This window comes from Anolis carolinensis, chromosome 3 (assembly GCF_035594765.1).
Source record: "Anolis carolinensis isolate JA03-04 chromosome 3, rAnoCar3.1.pri, whole genome shotgun sequence".
NCBI lineage: Eukaryota > Metazoa > Chordata > Lepidosauria > Squamata > Dactyloidae > Anolis > Anolis carolinensis.
In genome coordinates this window covers 270,026,687-270,046,016 of record NC_085843.1, presented here as the reverse complement: position 1 = coordinate 270,046,016, position 19,330 = coordinate 270,026,687, and the positions used below count along the sequence as shown (strand labels likewise).

General features: G+C 39.0%; 1 protein-coding gene across 2 annotated transcripts in view; it reads right to left on the bottom strand.

The window, feature by feature from the left end:
• fndc3b (fibronectin type III domain containing 3B) overlaps positions 1–19,330 on the bottom strand; it is a 320,815-nt gene that overhangs the window by 131,638 nt on the left and 169,847 nt on the right. For both annotated transcript variants that reach the window (XM_008106024.3, XM_003218149.4), the window contains exon 4: positions 5,112–5,188. In XM_008106024.3, the coding sequence (XP_008104231.2) occupies positions 5,112–5,188 (77 nt within the window). The remainder of the gene's footprint in view (positions 1–5,111; positions 5,189–19,330) is intronic.

Sequence of the window (19,330 nt, the reverse complement as noted above, 5' to 3'; positions counted from 1 at the left end):
CTATCACAACATAAAAAGGAAAAGGATATTATAGGTTTTTTTATTAGTCACTGCTCTTCTCCATAGGAGTATCTTTTTTTTCCTAACCTAGCTCACAAGACACAGGTTTGGGGGCAAACCAAACTCAAGTCAAAATATGTTTTTGCTCACACAGTGGAATGCTCTTATTTCCTTTGCAACCTATTCACCCAGGTGCCAAAACAAACAGATGGCAAATTAAATAATTACCCAATAATCCATATTAATTACCAACATCACTGAGACCAGGCAAGAGCAAACAAGGGAAACACACTATTATAACTTCAGCACCAACAAACAACAACAGGAAACTGAAGCAAGTGACTACTACGTGCTTCAAGCTGTTATTTAGCATGAAGTCATTTTCAAAGCAGAACATTCATTTTCCACATGGTGCAAAGTACATTTCAACTCGAATGGGAGGGGGAAATAATATATAGGGTTTTCTACCACCAGCTGCTTTATTTAGATTTAAGGGCTTGTTTCATAAAACTAGTTCTCAGTAATTTAGAGCATCAAGAGCTGACTGGCAGCCTTGCAACCATATAGGAACAGCAGAAGCTGCCTTTTATCAGGTCAGATTGTTTCTCTGTCAAACTCAGAATGGATACACTGACTATGAGTACTTATGCAGAGTTTTGGGACTTCTTGTCCTTATTGCAGGAATAACCAAGTTGATCTGTTTTAGCCCCACATTAAGGAAAATTGGGAGATGCTTTGGAGTTTGGCTGAAACTTTGGAGCAGCCCTGCACTTTGGGTACAGTGTGGATGGCAGGACAAGGCCTGATGCAAACAGGTCTGCTGTCTACAGGAACCACCACTTCCTTCCTCTAGCTGTCACTGGCAGAAGCACTCTTGGGACCAGGGAGAAGGATAGATCACCCCATCTTTCTCCCTGATCATCTGGGCACTTTTGTTCTTATCAGAATGAGGTACCCATGATGGCTAGTACAGTTGTGTGCAGAATTCGTTTCTCCCATTTCCTTCGTTTCTTTCATGTTTCTTTGAGAGCACAGAACAGGAAGGCCACTCCCACTATGGAAATCAGTGAGCCCCGGCTCCTGGCTTTTCATCATCACAGAGTAAGAGGCGCTCAGCTGCAGGTCCTGCTAGGGTCTGCAGTCGAGCACCTCCTCCAGAATAGAAACAGCAGGTAAGAAGTCTTCTTAAAACCCACCTGGGTGGAGACCCACCCCCCCACCCCATGGGCTGATAGAAAATGGACCTTTCGGCACCAAAGAGTGAAAACAGATATCTGCCCTCACAATTTTGGGATGTTCCAAAAAAACAGATTGGGGCCCCTACTGAAAGCTCGGACATTTAACAAGTCAGGGTTTACCCCAAATGCACAACCCTAAAGGCTAGTAGCTCTAACAGAACTCTGCAACTAACAGCAGTGACTGCAACAGAAATAGTAATATGACAATTCCAGCAAGGCCAAAGAGGTCTTGACCCAGCTGGACCCCTCCTCACCACTGAGTGGGGTGGAAACAAAGTTCCTTCTCCAGAAAGACCTTGCAATAAGGGACCAGTGTAGATGAGTCCTTGGACTGAGGTATTTCTAATCACCACTCTTGTTAATAGATCTCAGAATGGAACTAGGGACTGTTTATTTGCAAGACACAAGTCATTCCACAAAATTCTCATCTTTTTTCTTTTTTCCATGCACCAGGAAAACAAATTTAAAAAGATTTACATACTCATAACTGGTTGTGTTATTGATCCCTACCAATATTCAATAGTGTAGGAAATACTGTATACTGAGATTGTAAGTCCTAACTTTTCAGGCAGCAGCCAATGTGAGGTCTTGTCCTCTTGTCAGTCAGGACCCAGCAGACTAATGTCCACAGCCCTTGTCCCCTAAGTGATATCCTGCATGATGAATTGCAACAAGGTCCTAATATACCAGAGATCACTTCTGAGAAGGAGTAGCAATCAACAGGACAAAAGATCACCATCACTCACAAAGGCTGCTAGATAGGGAGCAGGTCTGGCTGGGAGACGCTATTTAGCCATGCAACTATTAGTTATTATGTAAGTTGGTAGCATATCTAGGATACCAGTCAAAATATCTAGGCTACCCTCCCCTTGTCTTTGAATATCTCTCTGCAACTATAGCTTCCAGAATTGCCCAGACAGCATGGACACTGAAGTTTGAAAGGTAATATTGCCAAGTTCAGGGCTTTAGCTGTACCTCAGCACTATGACTATAACTGAATGGATAATACTTAACACTTTTGAATATCCCAAGCATTTGGATAATCCCATAAAGAATGTCAGTATTATTATCATCCCCAGATGGGCAAACTAAAACCAGCAGATCTGTCTTGTTGAAAGATCTCTCAAGGGTTTTAGACTTTAGAGGGCAGCACAATTCAATAGAGAGACTTCCCGATTTGCAAGCTCCTCCTTCTGAGATTTTAAAGTGCTACACAATCTCAATTTCTATCAAAATACAAAATGTAACAAATTGCTCAAACAAAAATGGAGTGGGAAGCAAAGACAAAATGTTACATAGAGAGAGAAGAGAAATAAAGAAAAGATTTCTGAAAGTAGGAGATGGGAGGTGATCATGTCATACCTAGCTTGTGGGTTTTGCAGAGATAACTGAGTGGCAAGCATAAGAAACAAGAATAAGAGCCATAATCCCATGGCCTAACCTAAGAGAATGTGATTTTGCAATATTGTTTCTAAATATGACAGATTAATATTTAATGAGTTATATTGCCCAAAAAAACCCTGATCATGTGGTTATTACAAGCAAAATATCAAAGGAAAATACATTAAAATATTTTAATTGGATAATGATGTTTTGAAAACATTCAGGATATCGTCACAACATGGATTGTATCAGTCTTAGTCAAAGTTGTACACTATTTCAGTATATTACATCCATGAAATAGGACAATTTTTGAAAAAGACTTCAAACTGACAGCTGAAAATGGTTTACCCAATTGATCACCCCCAGATGTGCAAGTATCTACAGTATTAACAGTATTTTTTGCATCCTCTGAGCTACTGTAACTCATTAAAATGAACATTTTTGAACCTGGCTGCTAAACTACAGCATGGTTTTTCTTGATGTATGGGGAAAAAATAAAAAGGAGGAGTGCTAGAAGATGTACATTGGATGAGAGTGATAATGGAAAGTGTGGAGTCACAAGTTCTCTTCTTAGGTTAAACATTCCAACATGCTGTTAGAAAACAAGACAGATCAAGTTGAACATTTTTGGATGCTTTTGCTTCAGATGTTAATTCCTAGAAATTAGTATTCTTATTATTAGATGGAAAATGGGGGGAGGGCAGAAAACTCAATCTCTGCTATAGAAATGCATCTACAGTAGAGTCTCACTTATCCAAGCCTCACTTATCCAAGCCTCTGGATTATCCAAGCCATTTTTGTAGTCAATGTTTTCAATATATCGTGATATTTTGGTGCTAAATTCGTAAATACAGTAATTACAACATAACATTACTGCGTATTGAACTACTTTTTCTGTCAAATTTGTTGTATAACATGATGTTTTGCTGCTTAATTTGTAAAATCATAACCTAATTTGATGTTTAATAGGCTTTTCCTGAATCCCTCCTTATTATCCAAGATATTTGCCTATCCAAGCTTCTGCCAGCCCGTTTAGCTTGGATAAGTGAGACTCTACTGTAGTTTCAGGTCGAAAAAAGCCTATGTTGATCCAGAGAGATCACACTATAAATAGTTTAAGGCACAACGTGAAGAATTTAGCTGTCAGAATAAATAGATCCAAATATAATTACTGCGAAATATTGTATTACAAACCAGCCCCATCAGCTTACAAAACAGTCCTAGGACTATGCATATTGTCTGCTCAGAAAGAAGAAGGTCATACCAAACATTATTTCGTTTCCATGGCAAGAAATAAAATCGATTTCATGACTTGCAAAAAAAGACCAAGTCAACTGAACTCTCTTATTTTGCATAATATTTCTGTTTCTGCTAATTAGGGAGAGGACAAATAAGCATATTGACAATTTGGGATGTGTCCAGAGGAGGTCTGGAAGCCAAGCCCTGTGAGATGTGGGTTACAAAGCTGAAAAAGAGAAGGCAAGATATGATAGCCATGTTTAAATATTTGAGGGAATATCATATTACAGAAGGAGCAAGTTTATTCTGCTTCAGATACTACTAGTCAAACACTGAGCAATGGATTTACACTACAGTAAGGCAGATTCCACCTGAAAATTAGGAAGACCTTCCTGGCAGTAAGACTGTTTGACAGTGGAATATGCTGCCTCAAAGTGTGGTACAGTATTGTTAACTGAAAGTTTTCAAGCAGAAACTGGGTGGCCATCTGTCAGGGGTGCTTTGATTGTATATTCCTTCATGGTCGAGGGCTGAACTGAATTACCTTTGTGGTCTTCCAACTTTATATTCAATTACTCTTGATCTGGACAGAACTGGATCATACTACCGTGTTTCCCCGAAAATAAGACAGTGTCTTATATTAATTTTTGCTCCCAAAGATGCTCTAGGTCTTATTTTCAGGGGAAGTCTTATTTTTCCATTAAGAAGAATTCACATTTATTGTTGAACAAAAAAAGAAGAATATTTATTATATACTGTATAGTAGTTGTCATCACAAACAGCATAACCAGACAAACTGTGAATCCTATCAAGAATTTCTTGTTACTACCATTATTTCCATGTACAACACTCTATGGTACGTTCATTTATCGATCCTGCATGCTCTGGTGTTCTGTTTGGCGGGCATGCTTCCAAACAAAACCTTTGCTAGGTCTTACTTTTGGGGGAGGCCTTATATTTAGCAACTCAGCAAAATTTCTACAAGGTCTTATTTTCTGGGGATGTCTTATTTTAGGGGAAACAGGGTATGATTAGATAGTCCTTGTAGTCTTTCACAGCTCTATGTGATATCCCACCTCTTGCTAACTGTAACCCTGCTTCTGAGATTTCAACTATAGCCAAAATACATATAGACAGTAAAGCCTGTATTCACAGCCATGAGAACTAAAAGCTTTTATTTAAAGGAAGAAAGCAAGATATTAAATTAAGCCACATAAAGTAGACTCTGCTGCAGCTGATGAGGAATCATACCTGTGATATATAACCTGGAGGCACATGTATAGGAGGAATAGATCCATTGGGGGACATCATGGGAACTTCTGCAGGTCCTGTTAGGAAAGAAAGAGGAGAATTAAACAATTAATACACACTTTAGGTATCTTCAGTACTATGCTAAAAGTCAGCTACGACCTGTGCTATTGCACCATTTTGGAATCAAGGACAGAGAAAAAATACCAAAAATCATCCTTGTATAAAGGAGCCCCCAGTGGAACAATGGGTTGAACCCTTTTGCTGGAAGGATTGCTGACAGACAGGTCAGTGGTTCGAATCCAGGGAGAGCAGGTGAGATCCCTCTGTCAGCTCCAGCTCTCCATGTGGGGACATGAGAAAAGCTTCCCACAAGGATGGTAAAACATCAAAACATCCAGGTGTCCCCTGGGGAACATCCAGGTGTCCCCGGGGCTGTGGCGCAGATGGGAGAGCAATGAGTCACTGACCAGGAGGTCATAAGTTCGAGGCCCGCTCGGAGCTATGTTGTTCGTCTTTGTCCTGTGTTAAAAAGGCATTGAATGTTTCCCCAATATGTGTAATGTGATCCGCCCTGAGTCCCCTTCGGGGTGAGAAGGGCGGAATATAAATGATGTAAATAAATAAATAAATAAATAAATAAATAACATCCTTGAAGACAGCCAATTCTCTCATACCAGAAGCGACTTGCCGTTTCTCAAGTTGCTCCTTACACACACACACACACACACACACACACACACACACACACACAAATCACTGTATATTTGATACAGGCTGAATAGAGTACTAGCATGCTGCAGCGATCTGAATATTGGACTATTGACCTCATCATACATGCCACTGGAATTGCAAGAGATCATAGCAAATCTGGAGGTGCTCGGTGGGGGGGTGAGGAGTGGGAAGAATCTGTCGCCCCACAGCCACATCACTCCTGTATTGCTGCCGCAGCAGCATATACTGGTTCCTCTGCTGTTTTGCGGTGAAGCCCCACCAGAAATATTTCTATATCATGGGATGGAAGCTAGTGGGCTCCACTGCAGAGGAACCAGCATAGCCCATCTGATAAAGTCATATAATTCTCAAGCCCAAGGAGTGAATCTCCACTTGAATGATTTCAAGTAATTTCCAATCTAAGCTCTATTCAGAGGGTGGGAGAGTGAGCATGGCCCAGTGGATTTCCACAGATGCGCAGGGAATTTGAGCCCTGGTTGCTAGAGTCCTAGTCTACACCTAGTCTACACCATCCTGGTTCTCATTTGTATTTCAAATGTAAGCCTCACAACCATATATGCTAAGTTAAATTGACTATATCCCAGGCAATAAAATGGATGCTGAGAATTAGAATGACTAAAATCCCCCTATACTGTTGGTTGGTTCTTCATTATTTCTCATTTCTGCATTGCAATTACCTATGATTATCAATATGCTCTGTTTTGCTATATGTTCAATATCCTTCTGAATGCCACTCTAGAAACTTTCAATATCTCTTTTTTCTGCCAAACACAAACTTGGATCATGGTTATATTGATAGTCTTGTTGACATTATTTGGTCAGACTTCCTCATTATTAATTTACCCCAGAGTAAAGCATTGTATAATGCCCCATTTCTATCTGCTCAATTGTTCACACCAAGCATACTGCTATTTATGCACTCCATTTCATGGTTTATGGTTTCTAGCTTTCCTTGATTCATGTACTTCGCATTCCATGCTCCTACTACAGTTGGCCACCTATATCTGTGTCCTCCATGGATTCAGTCTCCATGGATTTAACCAACCACAGTTCATTTTTTTAACTTTCCAAAAGCAAACCTTAATGTATGTATGTATGTGTGTATATATATATATATATATATATATATATATATATATATATATAGTGCCATTTTACAAAGCTATTGTATATAATGGACTTGAGCATGCATGGATTTTGGTATCCATAGGGTGACCTGGAACCAAACCCCAGTGAATAGTAGGAGTCCACTGTTCAGCTTCAAACCTTTCTTTCACTCTGTGCATGTTGGCAGCTGAACATCCTTTCAACTTGAATCTAGGTGTATTATTAGAGATGGCACTACTTGCATTTGCCCTCTGCTCTTTCCCAGTAGCTGGCTGAGCGCTTTACAACCTTCAGGCACTATCTCATTTCATTTTGGATTCACTCATTTTAGAGTTTTCAAGGTAAAAGCCATTAGGGATAGTTTACCACTGCCTTATTATTGCAGCACTTGGAATTAGTTATGGTCTCTGAGAGATCCTCTGCCATTGTTACCTCCTACTCTCTTGCCAATGTCAAGCTCCACTACTGCTGATATCCAGTAGCTGCTATATAATAACCTGGCTTACATACTACATGCAATATTGTATACTAATGGAGGCCTAAGGCAGAAAATTTCAGCTTTATATAATATTCAATCTAAAATTACTCTCCTAGGGGAGTCAGATGGTAGCTGTTCATTTCTGGCCATACACTTTTAAAAAATACTTAACCCTGAAAAGTGCCAAATGTAAATCCGCATTGGTACTCACTGAGCAGAGATATTTTAGTTAACTAACAAAGCGAAATTGCCATTCACAAGGGTAGCAGTTCCGAGCTTTCTAGCCTAGATAAACTTTTCCTTTGTGAAAGACGGGTCAAGTTTCCAATCACACTCAATTTTACATATGTGAAGAACTATCTCAGGAACATATGAAGACCACAAAACTCATTACCTCAGCAGTTTGGATTAACCAAAGAATGTGGTTATATAAGCAAGAGCCTTAAAGTTTCCACTCAAAACTCCAACCTTGGATGTGAAAGTTCCTTTCTGAAGTATCAAATGTAAATACAGTAATGCATGTGCCATAAGCATTAGGATCCTGAGCTATATAAATCTAGCTAAAATGGAAAATAGGAAACCATACAAAAAAAGTTAAAGACACTATAAGCTCTATTTCTATAGCACCTCAGACTGAAATGTCATATGACATGATAGGTTCCAAGACCACAAACCAGACTACAGTTTGAGGTCTGCAACTACCGTGTATATCATTTCATTTTTTTTTACTCAAATCATTCACTCAGTTTATCACCTTTTTCACAAAGAGTAAAGGATCTAATAGGGGTTTTCAGTTTGGTTGGGTCATTTCTGTGAAATATATTAATCAGACCATAATCATGAGTATTATCCATAAACACCCTATGGTTCAAATCAGATGTAACAATCATATGTCCCTGTAGTTACTATTGAACCGGAACTCCCAGCATTTGTCAACACTCTGTTGTTTAAAGCTGCTGAAAATTGTAGTCTAACATCTGGAGGACCACATGACTTCCAGCCATGGTTTAAATGAACCGTTTAAAATATAAAATTTTATTTATTTTTAACACAACTTACAGTTTACAGCGAAGCCAAGAAATAGGGATTAAAACAGGAGAAATTTCCCAGGTGGCTTAAACTGGAACCCTCATCCCAGAAAGCAGGTAAAAATCTTTTTGTTTCAATAGGTCTTTGCTGTAGTAATATGTATCCCAATGACTAAATTAATATTCTGTGTCTCTGTCTACTTATGGTGACCCCATGCATTTAATAAGGTTAGGCAAGGAATATTATGTTTATGTTTATACCCTGCATCTTCTCTCCACAAGGAGACTCAAAGCGGCTCCTTGTGGAGAGGAGGTTGAGGAACATTCAGAGGTGGCTTGAATGTGACTTAACACAAAAACCATTTTTTCAACAATACATTTCACGCCTGTACCCATTAAGAACTGCCAGTTGCTCTGGATACCATCGATGCCAACATTTTTGAAAAATTCACAAAGACACACAACAAACATTTTGAAACACTTTTCCACATTTAGCTTTAACACCTAAGAAGGTGTTAACTGCTTTGACACTTACGATGCCCTTGTTTAGAGCCTCTTCAAAAACATCTGTCGCTTGGTCATATAAAATGACCAGCCGCCTTTCAGGATGTAACTATACTCGCACACAACAGTCTGAGCTGTCTGTAAATGCCTCCGATGCAATAAAAAGGCTGCATTTTACTGTCAAATGTGCAGTTGTGCAAGCAGACTCTTAACCTCAGGTGTGACCCTCAGACTGTTAAAGTCATTTGAGTAAACGGTTTCAAGGAATCTTGGACAGGTGAATGATTTACTGCTATATGATGTTTTCTTCACTGCCTCAAGTTCAGGGCTGGGCAAATGACTTTAACATACGTTTCTTTTTCTCGTCTCTCCTTGCGCCTATCAAAACAAGTTGAAGTGGTAACTGTGTATAAGGAATAAAAACCATCTCCCATCTGGGATAACTCCTTAGAGCTATTAAAAGACTCTTCTGGAAACATGGCTTGTATGAATGAATACTAAACTCAGAGGAAGGAAAGCTGCAATTCTACCGCTATAGAAGACATAGGCTCAAATCCAATTATTACGCCTCTCCCTCCTCCATTCATCCACTGAATGAATGCGAACGTGGTAAGAAAAAAAAATCTGATATAAATTCCACTGATTCACTGGACCTATTTTAGCTGGAATAGCCAATTAAATTCACTTTGCAATATGTACATGTGAAGACTCAATTCTGAAGTCAATTTAAGGTTTTTAGCTTGATTATAAAAAAAATGACAATATACATTTCGAAGGAAACAACAACTAAAGAACAGTGGACAAAATGCAACAGTACACATCATTGTCCAATGAGTTTTTTCATGTCTGTTTTAACAGTATTTTTACTGGTTCTGTACTCCTGTCAATTCACTAGAGAATGACTTTCCTTGACTATACATATATTTACAGTAGAGTCTCACTTATCCAACACTCGCTTATCCAACGTTCTGGATTATCCAACGCATTTTTGTAGTCAATGTTTTCAATATATCATGATATTTTGGTGCTAAATTCGTAAATACAGTAATTACTACATAGCATTACTGTGTATTGAACTACTTTTTTCTGTCAAATTTGTTGTGTAACATGATGTTTTGGTGCTTAATTTGTAAAATCATAACCTAATTTGATGTTTAATGGGCTTTTCCTTAATCTCTCCTTATTATCCAATATATTCGCTTATCCAACATTCTGCCGGCCCGTTTACATTGGATAAGCGAGACTCTACTGTACCTGCTTATGTTTCTGGGGGAATCAGCAGTAACTAGAGAGGAACACCATTGGATGCTGACCATTAGTTGCATGATCATTTCTCTGAAAGGATCCAACTCCATGTTGGAGGAGTGATGAATCTGAAGCTTCCTTCCTCCTCACTGCTCAACTGGTCCTGGCTAAGAGCTCTAGAATAATCATATTCCTCAGCATCCAGATTAGGAAATGTCCACACAGCTCTTCTACCTTCATGCGCTGCCCAGGGAATTGCTTCGCTAGTTGTTCAGTACATGAAAAAAAGGACAAACAGGGAGAGAAGGGAACCCCATTGACCCCTGCCCTGATCTTCCAAAGAGATGCTTGATCCTCAATGAATCTGGCTAATCTGACTCCCTCCCTTTTAAAGCCTTCTAAACGATGCAGTAATCACTTTGCATCAGGATATTCAAAAGAGGATGAGTAAAATAATGGGATTAGCAAGATTTCACACCTTTAGAAGTCCTAGAGAAACAAACAAGGAACCAATTATTCCCGTGACCCTGTCTGTGCCCTCATTAGTCTGGCACACTAATTACCCAGCCTGGTCAAGTGAATGCACATGCACAGATTAAACCCAACCAACATAACCAGGTCCTCTCAAAGTTTCCATTGCTTTCCAGAAGTAATCTCAGTTCTGCCACAAAGAAAGCGCTCATATCCCATGACTGTTATTCTTTTCTTGTTCAGGATGAAGTAATGTCTTGTTTCAGGAAATTCTGCCTGATTAATCACCCTCTCAGTTGTAATCCCCAGCTCCTCCTTTTTTAAATAATTACTGCAACAAAAACTCATTTTTTTTGGCAAGGCCCAGTTTATATATTTTTTTGTTCATGCACGGACTTTTATGTACACATTAATTAAATCCTTTTCATTTACTTTCTTTTACTACTTCTAGTATCATGTAGGAAACATCAAGGGGATTTTTTTTGGCACTTTGAGTAAACTCAGCTACTTTGCACATTATAACTCCAGCTTTTTGACAATGTCTTTCTTTCTATGCAAAATTGTAGAGAATCTTTTAAAATGTCTTTGTTATCCCTAATGGTGTAACTTTGTACCATTATACCTACATTTATGTTTTACTTCTTTTAATTCTTCAACAGTAATTAGTACAATAAAAATTAAGAAAGCCACTAGAATGTAACATGTTATCTTTCTTTGCCTATTTATCACATATGTTTGTTGGAAAAGACTCCAGAGGTACTCTGTATAGAATTTATTGCCATAACTACTTAGCTATTATTATTATTATTATTATTATCATTATTATTATTATTATTCCACTTGTTTTGTTTGCCCATAACTTGTTCTGTATAAAACCACAGGGTCACCTTGGTGACAGCCCTCAACTTGCAGAATTTTCCCTATCAAGACATATTATTACAGACCTTCAAGTGAAAAGACTACAATTTTTCTTTAGTTATTATGAATTGTATAAAATTAAAATCAAATTCCATTTTTTCTCCTTGGTATTTAAGACAGTACAATTATGATATTATTTCAAGCTGAGAGAGTATGCCTGAACCCAGTTCTAAAGGTAAAGGTAAAGGTTTCCCCTGACGTTAAGTCCAGTTGTGATCGACTCTGGGGGTTGGTGTTCATCTCCATTTCTAAGCCAAAGAGCCAGTGTTGTCCATAGACACCTCCAAGGTCATGTGGCCGGCATGACTTAATGGAGTGCTGTTGCCTTCCCGCCGGAGCGGTACCTATTGATCTACTCACACTGGCATGTTTTCGAACTGCTAGGTTGGCAGGAGCTGGGGCTAACAGCGGGCGCTCATTCCGCTCCTGTGATTTGAACCTGGGACCTTTTAGTCCGCAAGTTCAGCAGCTCAGCGCTTTAACACACTGTGCCACCAGGGGCCCAGTTCTACTCACTGAATTTTATGACACAGTAAGGGTCTCCCAATTCACATTCCAACAATCTCAAATTATAACCCAACACGCTAACCACTACACCCTACTGGATTGAATCATAGAATAGGAAGTGATTGCAAAGGCAATCCAACCCAACTTCTTTGCCATGTGGAAATACAAACTAAAGCATTCTCAAAACCTCTGTCTTAATGAAGAGTCCATCTTCCTAGCATTTGGGTAGAATCTCTTTCCTTGTAATATGAATCCATCAGTCTATGTTCTGAAGCAGCAGAAACCAAGTCTACATCTGATATTTAAAGATAGATTTCTTATCACCTCAGCCTCCTCTTCCCCAAGCTAAACATACCTAGCTTCTTAAGCGATTTCTCACAGGGCTTGATTTCCTGACCTTTTACCATTTTGTTTGCCTTCCTCTGAACTCATTCCAACTTGTCAATATCCACCTTGAATTGTGGTGCCCAGAACTGGACAAAGTATTTCAGGTGAGATCTGTCCATAGCAGAATAGAGAGGTACTATTACTTTCCTCAATGTGGACATTATACTTCTGTTGATACAGCATAGAATTCCAATGGTTGATGCATCACACTTTTGACTTATGTTTAGCTTGTGGTTTTCCAGGACCACCTACAGCATTTCCATATGTTCTTCAAGAATAGGCCAAAGACATTTTTCCCTCCCTCAAGAAAACCAAAGATGTACCATAGAACAAGTTTAGGAATCTTGCCCAAAATATGCAGAGATTCCTAAGGAAACCAACCAAAATTGATTTTTCTCTCTCTTTTGCTCTCTCTGAAGGGGCAACTATAAAAGCCAGCAGTATAACTCATAGAATAAATTGTCTCTGGTGTTTTCCATCCAAAAAGCTGATGTCTTATGATGTTTTTCCTCCACCTCATTGGACTCAGCAGGACGTTTGCTTAAGACATGGTCAAGCCAGTCTGACTTTCTTTGAACAGTACACCAAAACAGTTGGCAAAAATAATGAAATCGGAAGTCAAGGATACCAGAAGACACCCAGTCATGAGTTTACTTCATGGAGAAAGCTATTCTGGAACAGACACCCTTCATGTAAAAATGGGAAGAAAACACATTGGATTATAGCCAACGACTAATTGACCTCATAAGCAAGCTGCAGACTATAAAAGGTCTTGTTTTAATTCATTTGACTTTGGATCAAGAAAACAAATGTAACTGCCTGGTTTATATGGACAACGATTGTGTCATTTATCAGCTTCCCATTTGTCAAACATGTTATTTCTGTTTAGACAATGCAACTCAGACAATTTGTCAGTAGTCCAGCACAGGAGATAAGTGAACCTATGGCATTTTCTATAGAGGTAGTCAAAACCCAAAGAATGTGTAACTCAGTGCCATTGCTTCAAGGATGCCAATTAGAGGAGCATCTCATTCCATCCCTTTGTTTCAGACCCATGCAGTCATTCCTTCAGAACTGGATTATAGAGCTGGCCAGTTCAGCACCCTGAGTGACAACGAATACAAACAATAGAGTGGATCTATGGATTAGTTCAGCATGTCAAATTACAAACACTGAGCTCAAGCAAAGCACTAATTCAATTTGCCTTTGTTAAAGTTATTCGTTGTTGTTTCCTCTACTGTTTCCTCTGACAGTGTAACAATACACATAAAGTGAGGGTTGTTTGAAAACACAAATTCTCTAGTGGGTATGTATGTAACCTAACAATGCTATGAAATACAGGAGGATCTAAGGAAGTATGAAACATGAATTCTCCCTAGAAGCCAAGATAACTAAACTGAGACTGTCATACTTTGGACATATGAGAAGATAGGACTCACTAGAAAAGACAATGATGCATGGCAAGATAGAAGACAGCAAGAAATGAAGAAGACCACATTACAGATGGATGGAACGTTACTGTGTATTGAACTGCTTTTTCTGTCCATTTGTTGTAAAACATGATGTTTTGGTGCTTAATTTGTAAAATCATGTTTAATGGGCTTTTCCTTAATTCCTCCTTATTATCCAACATAAATAAATTTTCACTTATCCAACGTTCTGCCGGCCTGTTTATGTTGGATAAGCGAGACACTACTGTACATCCAAAGTATAGGATTTGAAAGCCATTCCAAAATATAGCCTACAGTCATAGTATTCTTTGATGCAGCAATAAACAAAGTCCAGCCTGAGAAGAAAGCCAGAGTCCCCAAAAGTTAAACAAAGAATTATATCCAAATGAGATTTCATGATCACAAACAGAAAAACATGATATTAAATCAAGGTAAGAATCTCCTACTGCAGAGCTCAAGGAAAATGTGACTTTCTCCTGAAAATACAATGTTGCACTCACACTGAGCAACCAAAGAAGACAGCTTAAGAAACCTAATTTTTTCCCATGTAGACATTACCTGTCTGACACCTGGAATCCTTCTGTTTATTTTTCAAACGCTGAGAAAAACGTAATTGCCTCTGCTTGGCACTATCTTGTCATAATTGAAGACGCTGAGTTATAAGCAACAACCCAGTGTCTTCCACTTCCCTCATATTCCTCTCAAGGTCAGAGAAAGTTTCTGGCAGAGCCTCATGTAAAACATTCTCACTAAGTGCAGATCAGTCTGTAAGGCAATTCCCATCATTCAGTGAAGAACTACTTTCTTCCTGAGGCACTACAGAGTAGTAGGCTCCATTTCAGGGGCACAAGGCCCCACCAAAGGGTCCCCCCTCCTCTTCCTCCTCAGACCAGGCCCCAACCCTTAGGAAAGTCAGGCGCCAAATGCAAATTCCTTTCTTGCTGTTCTTTCTTTCTTTCACCTTCTTCTATTTTCTTTTCTTTTTTGTTTGTATAATATTTCCTTTTTACTATATTATAAAAACATATTCAAACTGTGCAAAATACTTGTGAATTTTTCTGACACAAAAAACTACATCATTCAGTAGGTAGAAATGAGTGCGCATTCCATGCATATCTGTTGGAAATATAAACATTAAATGTAGACATTACGTAATCCAAGCATACTTGATAGGTGCTCTGATATTGTGATAGTGGAAGGTCTCATGAGAGCTAGAAGTAATAATCTTCCTTTTGCTTCTCTGAAATATTAACTCTCAATATCACTTTTAGCCTAACCTTTATCTGCAACCAATAATTTGCTAGTTTCAATTCAAGGAGAAATGTTTTGGCTGTGTGTGATGTGTGACAGTGAACTAATTGGATATAACTGATTTTTAATATAATTTTTTAAAAAACATTTCAATGGATTTTCCTTTCAGTCTTTCTTCAATAGCTGACCTGATTTCTTTAGCAGTATTTGCTATCCGAGCTAGCTGATTTTAGACAGATGTTTGTCTCTTGTCTTAGAGTCTAGACAGATGTGATTTACAAAGCATAGCCCAGCTGGTAAATTGCCTTGGGACAAAGCTTTATTTTCAATGCTTAAAATATTGTGAAATACTGTATCTGCAGCGGCATATGCAGAGCATCTTACCCCCAAAAAGTGCCTTCCCCCCCCGAGAAGGGGTGTGTGGAACCGTAGCTAATGAAAATGTCTTGGGTCTTTAAAAGTTGCAGTGTGTATTTCGGCTACAAAGTAACAAGCTACTGCCTTGTTGGTGGGTGAGGATATTTACCAAACATCTACATCATGCTATAGTGTATCACCACGAAACAGGATGAGGCTATAGGAATTGACGTCATTCTCTGCTTTTGTGATTACTAGAATTTGAAAAGGAGGTTTTACTCTCTAAGGCCCTTAAAAGTCATTGACACTGATGAATGAAAAACCTGCATGTTTGGACTGTTACCCTCAGAACTAACTAAGCAGAAGGATCCTGGGATTTGTAATCCAAAAAGGGAACTGTCCAAAGCTTTGAAAACTATTGGCCCATGGGCCAAGGAAAACCCTGAAATACCAGAAGTGTACTCTAGAAGTTCTTTTTCATGTGCCATGCTCACTGTGGATCTCTCAGCAAAGACCTTTAGAAAGGGATTGGTTATGTTTATTGAGAATGAGGTTTTCGGGTGTCTTCTACTCCTGGGAGATATAGATTTTTACTAAGATGCACAACCGTTAGAGGTTGTGGAGCTCCCCTGGAAAACGGTCATCTCATCTCGAGATGTCAAAAAAAGTTCTCCCATGTTTGGGGGCATCTCAGCACCATTTCCTTGCAACAGAATGTTGTGTGTGTGTGTGTGGGGGGGGGGGGGGTGATTCTTTTCCTAGACCTAAAATCACCTGGCAACAAAAACATGGAGAAATTTGGTACCCCACATCCTTTAAAAAGTGTTGTGGGGCAAAAAGAAATGGGGACCTGAAGAACATATATTTTCCACTTTGTTCTATATTATAGTATTTGAATGCTTCATCTGTACTGTAATGTTTGTATTTAGAATATTTGAACATCTGACTGTTATGCTGTGGAAATCCTAATGCAAAGGATCCTTTTGGACAAGCCCCTTTTGGCTTTGGATTCAGGTGAGACTATACAGGTGCTAGAGCCATGCCTAGGCGTTATAAATGGGCTGGATGAGATACAGGAAGCTGAATCCAGGTATGATGGCACCTCTGCGAATGGATGGCTCTTGAGTTTGGAAACTGGCTAAGATATCTGCTCTGGGTGGATTCCCATCATCCTAAAGCCTATAAATACTTCTTAATTTAGGTCTTTTGCTCATGGCTATTAGCTTCAACTAGGGCACTAGCTACAGCTACAGCCTTTTCTGGGTATAGATAATTGAGCCACAATTGTACATGAACTGTTAACTTTCCAATTAGACTGCTGCAATGAGCTCTCTTTATGGGTCTGCCCTTGAAGATGATTCAGAACCTACAACCTGCTTACTTTTTTGAATATCGTGTGAGAAGCGAACATACTGCAAGTCGCTTCTGGTGTGAGACGAACAGCCATTTACAAAGACGTTGCCCAGGGGATGTGTTACCATCCTGCTGGGAAGCTTCTCTCATGTCCCCGCATGGGAAGCTAGAGATGACAAACAGGAGCTCACCCTGCTCCACGGAAGGGAGGATAGGAAGCTAGTGCTGACAGACAGCAGCTCACCTCGTCTTGTGGATTTGAACCGCTGACCTTTAGGTCAGCACTTCTGCCGACACAAGGGTTTAACCCATTATGCTACTGCGGCTCCACAACCAGTTTACTGATCGGCATTGCATAAAGACAACAGATTTCTTAAAGGGACTGTGCCTGCTACCAGTTCACTTTTGGTTTGAATTCAAGGTGCTGGTGATAAAATTTAAAACAATTTAAATTTGTTGTATAACATGATGTTTTGGTGCTTAATTTGTAAAATCATAACTTAATTTGATGTTTAATAGGCTTTTCCTTAATCTCTCCTTATTATCCAACATATTCGCTTATCCAACATTCTGCTGGTCCGTTTATGTTGGATAAGTGAGACTCTATTGTTTATAGACATTTTATAGAAGGTTTGCCCCTAAACTGCCAAGTTACTTTGGATAAGAAATAAACACTAGAAATATGCCCTATAAATAGTGAAAATAGAAGAACATTGATGACTTGACACAGATCAAGGGATGCATACATTCAACCCTAATAATTCATTAAATTCATTGGGTTAACCTGGGAAAGTTACTATGCTTCAATTCTCCACTCAGGACTCTCATGCGGAAATAAACAATTTTATTCCACGGACATTGCAAAGAAAGGTGGAAAATGCAGTAATCAATGCAGAAAAATAAATAATTGGGGGAGGGTACATTGCCATTTTCTTTTTGTAGAAAGCACACATTTTGCACTTGCTGACGCACATTCTTTAAAAGCTCAGGGCAGTTTTTAAAATGTCACCACCAATCTTATATATTGCCACAGGCAGGCTATTTAAGGCCTGGGGTGGGGTCAGGGCACTGAAGAACTATGAAACCAAGATTCAAAACTGCAACAAACAATTTAGTGTTCTGCAGGCACAGATGTTATGGCTTCTAGGTCTCCTCCAGCTGTGCTACATATGAATTTCACAATTGTCTCTGCTCAGAAATACAGGAAGGACTTGCTGGCCCCTCTCTTATCCCTCTCCTCCTCCGGCTCCTCTCCCCTCTCCTCTCACTTCATTACTAGCTATCTGAGTGTATCAGCCTTGATCCCCAAGTCCTCTAGTGACCGCTTCCAAATGTTTTGCTAACATCCTGCAGGAACACAGCGGCTGCTGAAGAAATTAAATATGCACAGTAAAAACAAAGAGGAAAAGCACAATTTGTTATTCTGAAGCACGTTTCATCTAGCAATTCAAGAGATCACAGCAACCTTGGTCCTCCAGAGAAAAGAAGCATGATGTGCTAATCAGGATGCAAGAATATTACTGGAGAAGAATTTATAGGAGCACAAAATTTGCCATATATACTCATGTACAAGTGGGCCTCATGTATAAGTCAAGGGCGGGTTTGGGGACCAAAAGGATGGATTTTGATATGGATAAGTGGACCCAATGGAAAGATTTTACAGTACCTTCAACATTCGAATGGAAGTTCTATCAATGCAACTTACACTTAGATCTTTGGTCTGCTTTTATTGAAATGTATGAGTAATGCTTTCTCTTTTTATCTTCTCATTTCTTCTTGTTAAAATGCTAGAACATCACAATATGTGACTGGGGACCTTCATAGTATATTTATACATAAAATCATGATTAATAATGTGTTACAAATTAAAAGCTACACTTTAAAAAAAACTTTGTAGAGCCAGATCTTTTTCTTCAATTTTGCTTCACAAGAATTGTGAACTTGAGGGGAAATTGCTACAATTCCTCCTTCAAAGCCTGGACTGCATTATTTCAATAAAGATGTGATTAGGGCAAATCTTCTAGACATATTATGTCAGCCTAATGCAGAAATATTTTTTCATACCAAAGATTATTAAAGTTTATTATTCCCCCAAGTCTCTTCCCCTTACTTTATCATTATTGCAGAATAGCCATGATGAAACACTGGCAGGTTGCTTATTGAAGAAAAAGCGTGATGTCCTATTGCAGGTTTGTGAATCTTATGACCTTCCAAATATTGATGGGTTGCAACACCTGTCAACCTTAGACAACCCAACCAATGGCAAGTGATTTTGGAAGTTGGATTGTAACAACAATATCTGGATTATCCACAAGATAACATCCCTGGCACACACACACATCATGTTTATGTGTATGTCTCTATTTCCCTAACCTTTTTACCCTTCTGTCACACAAGTAAATTCAGTGATACAAATTACTGGCTATACCC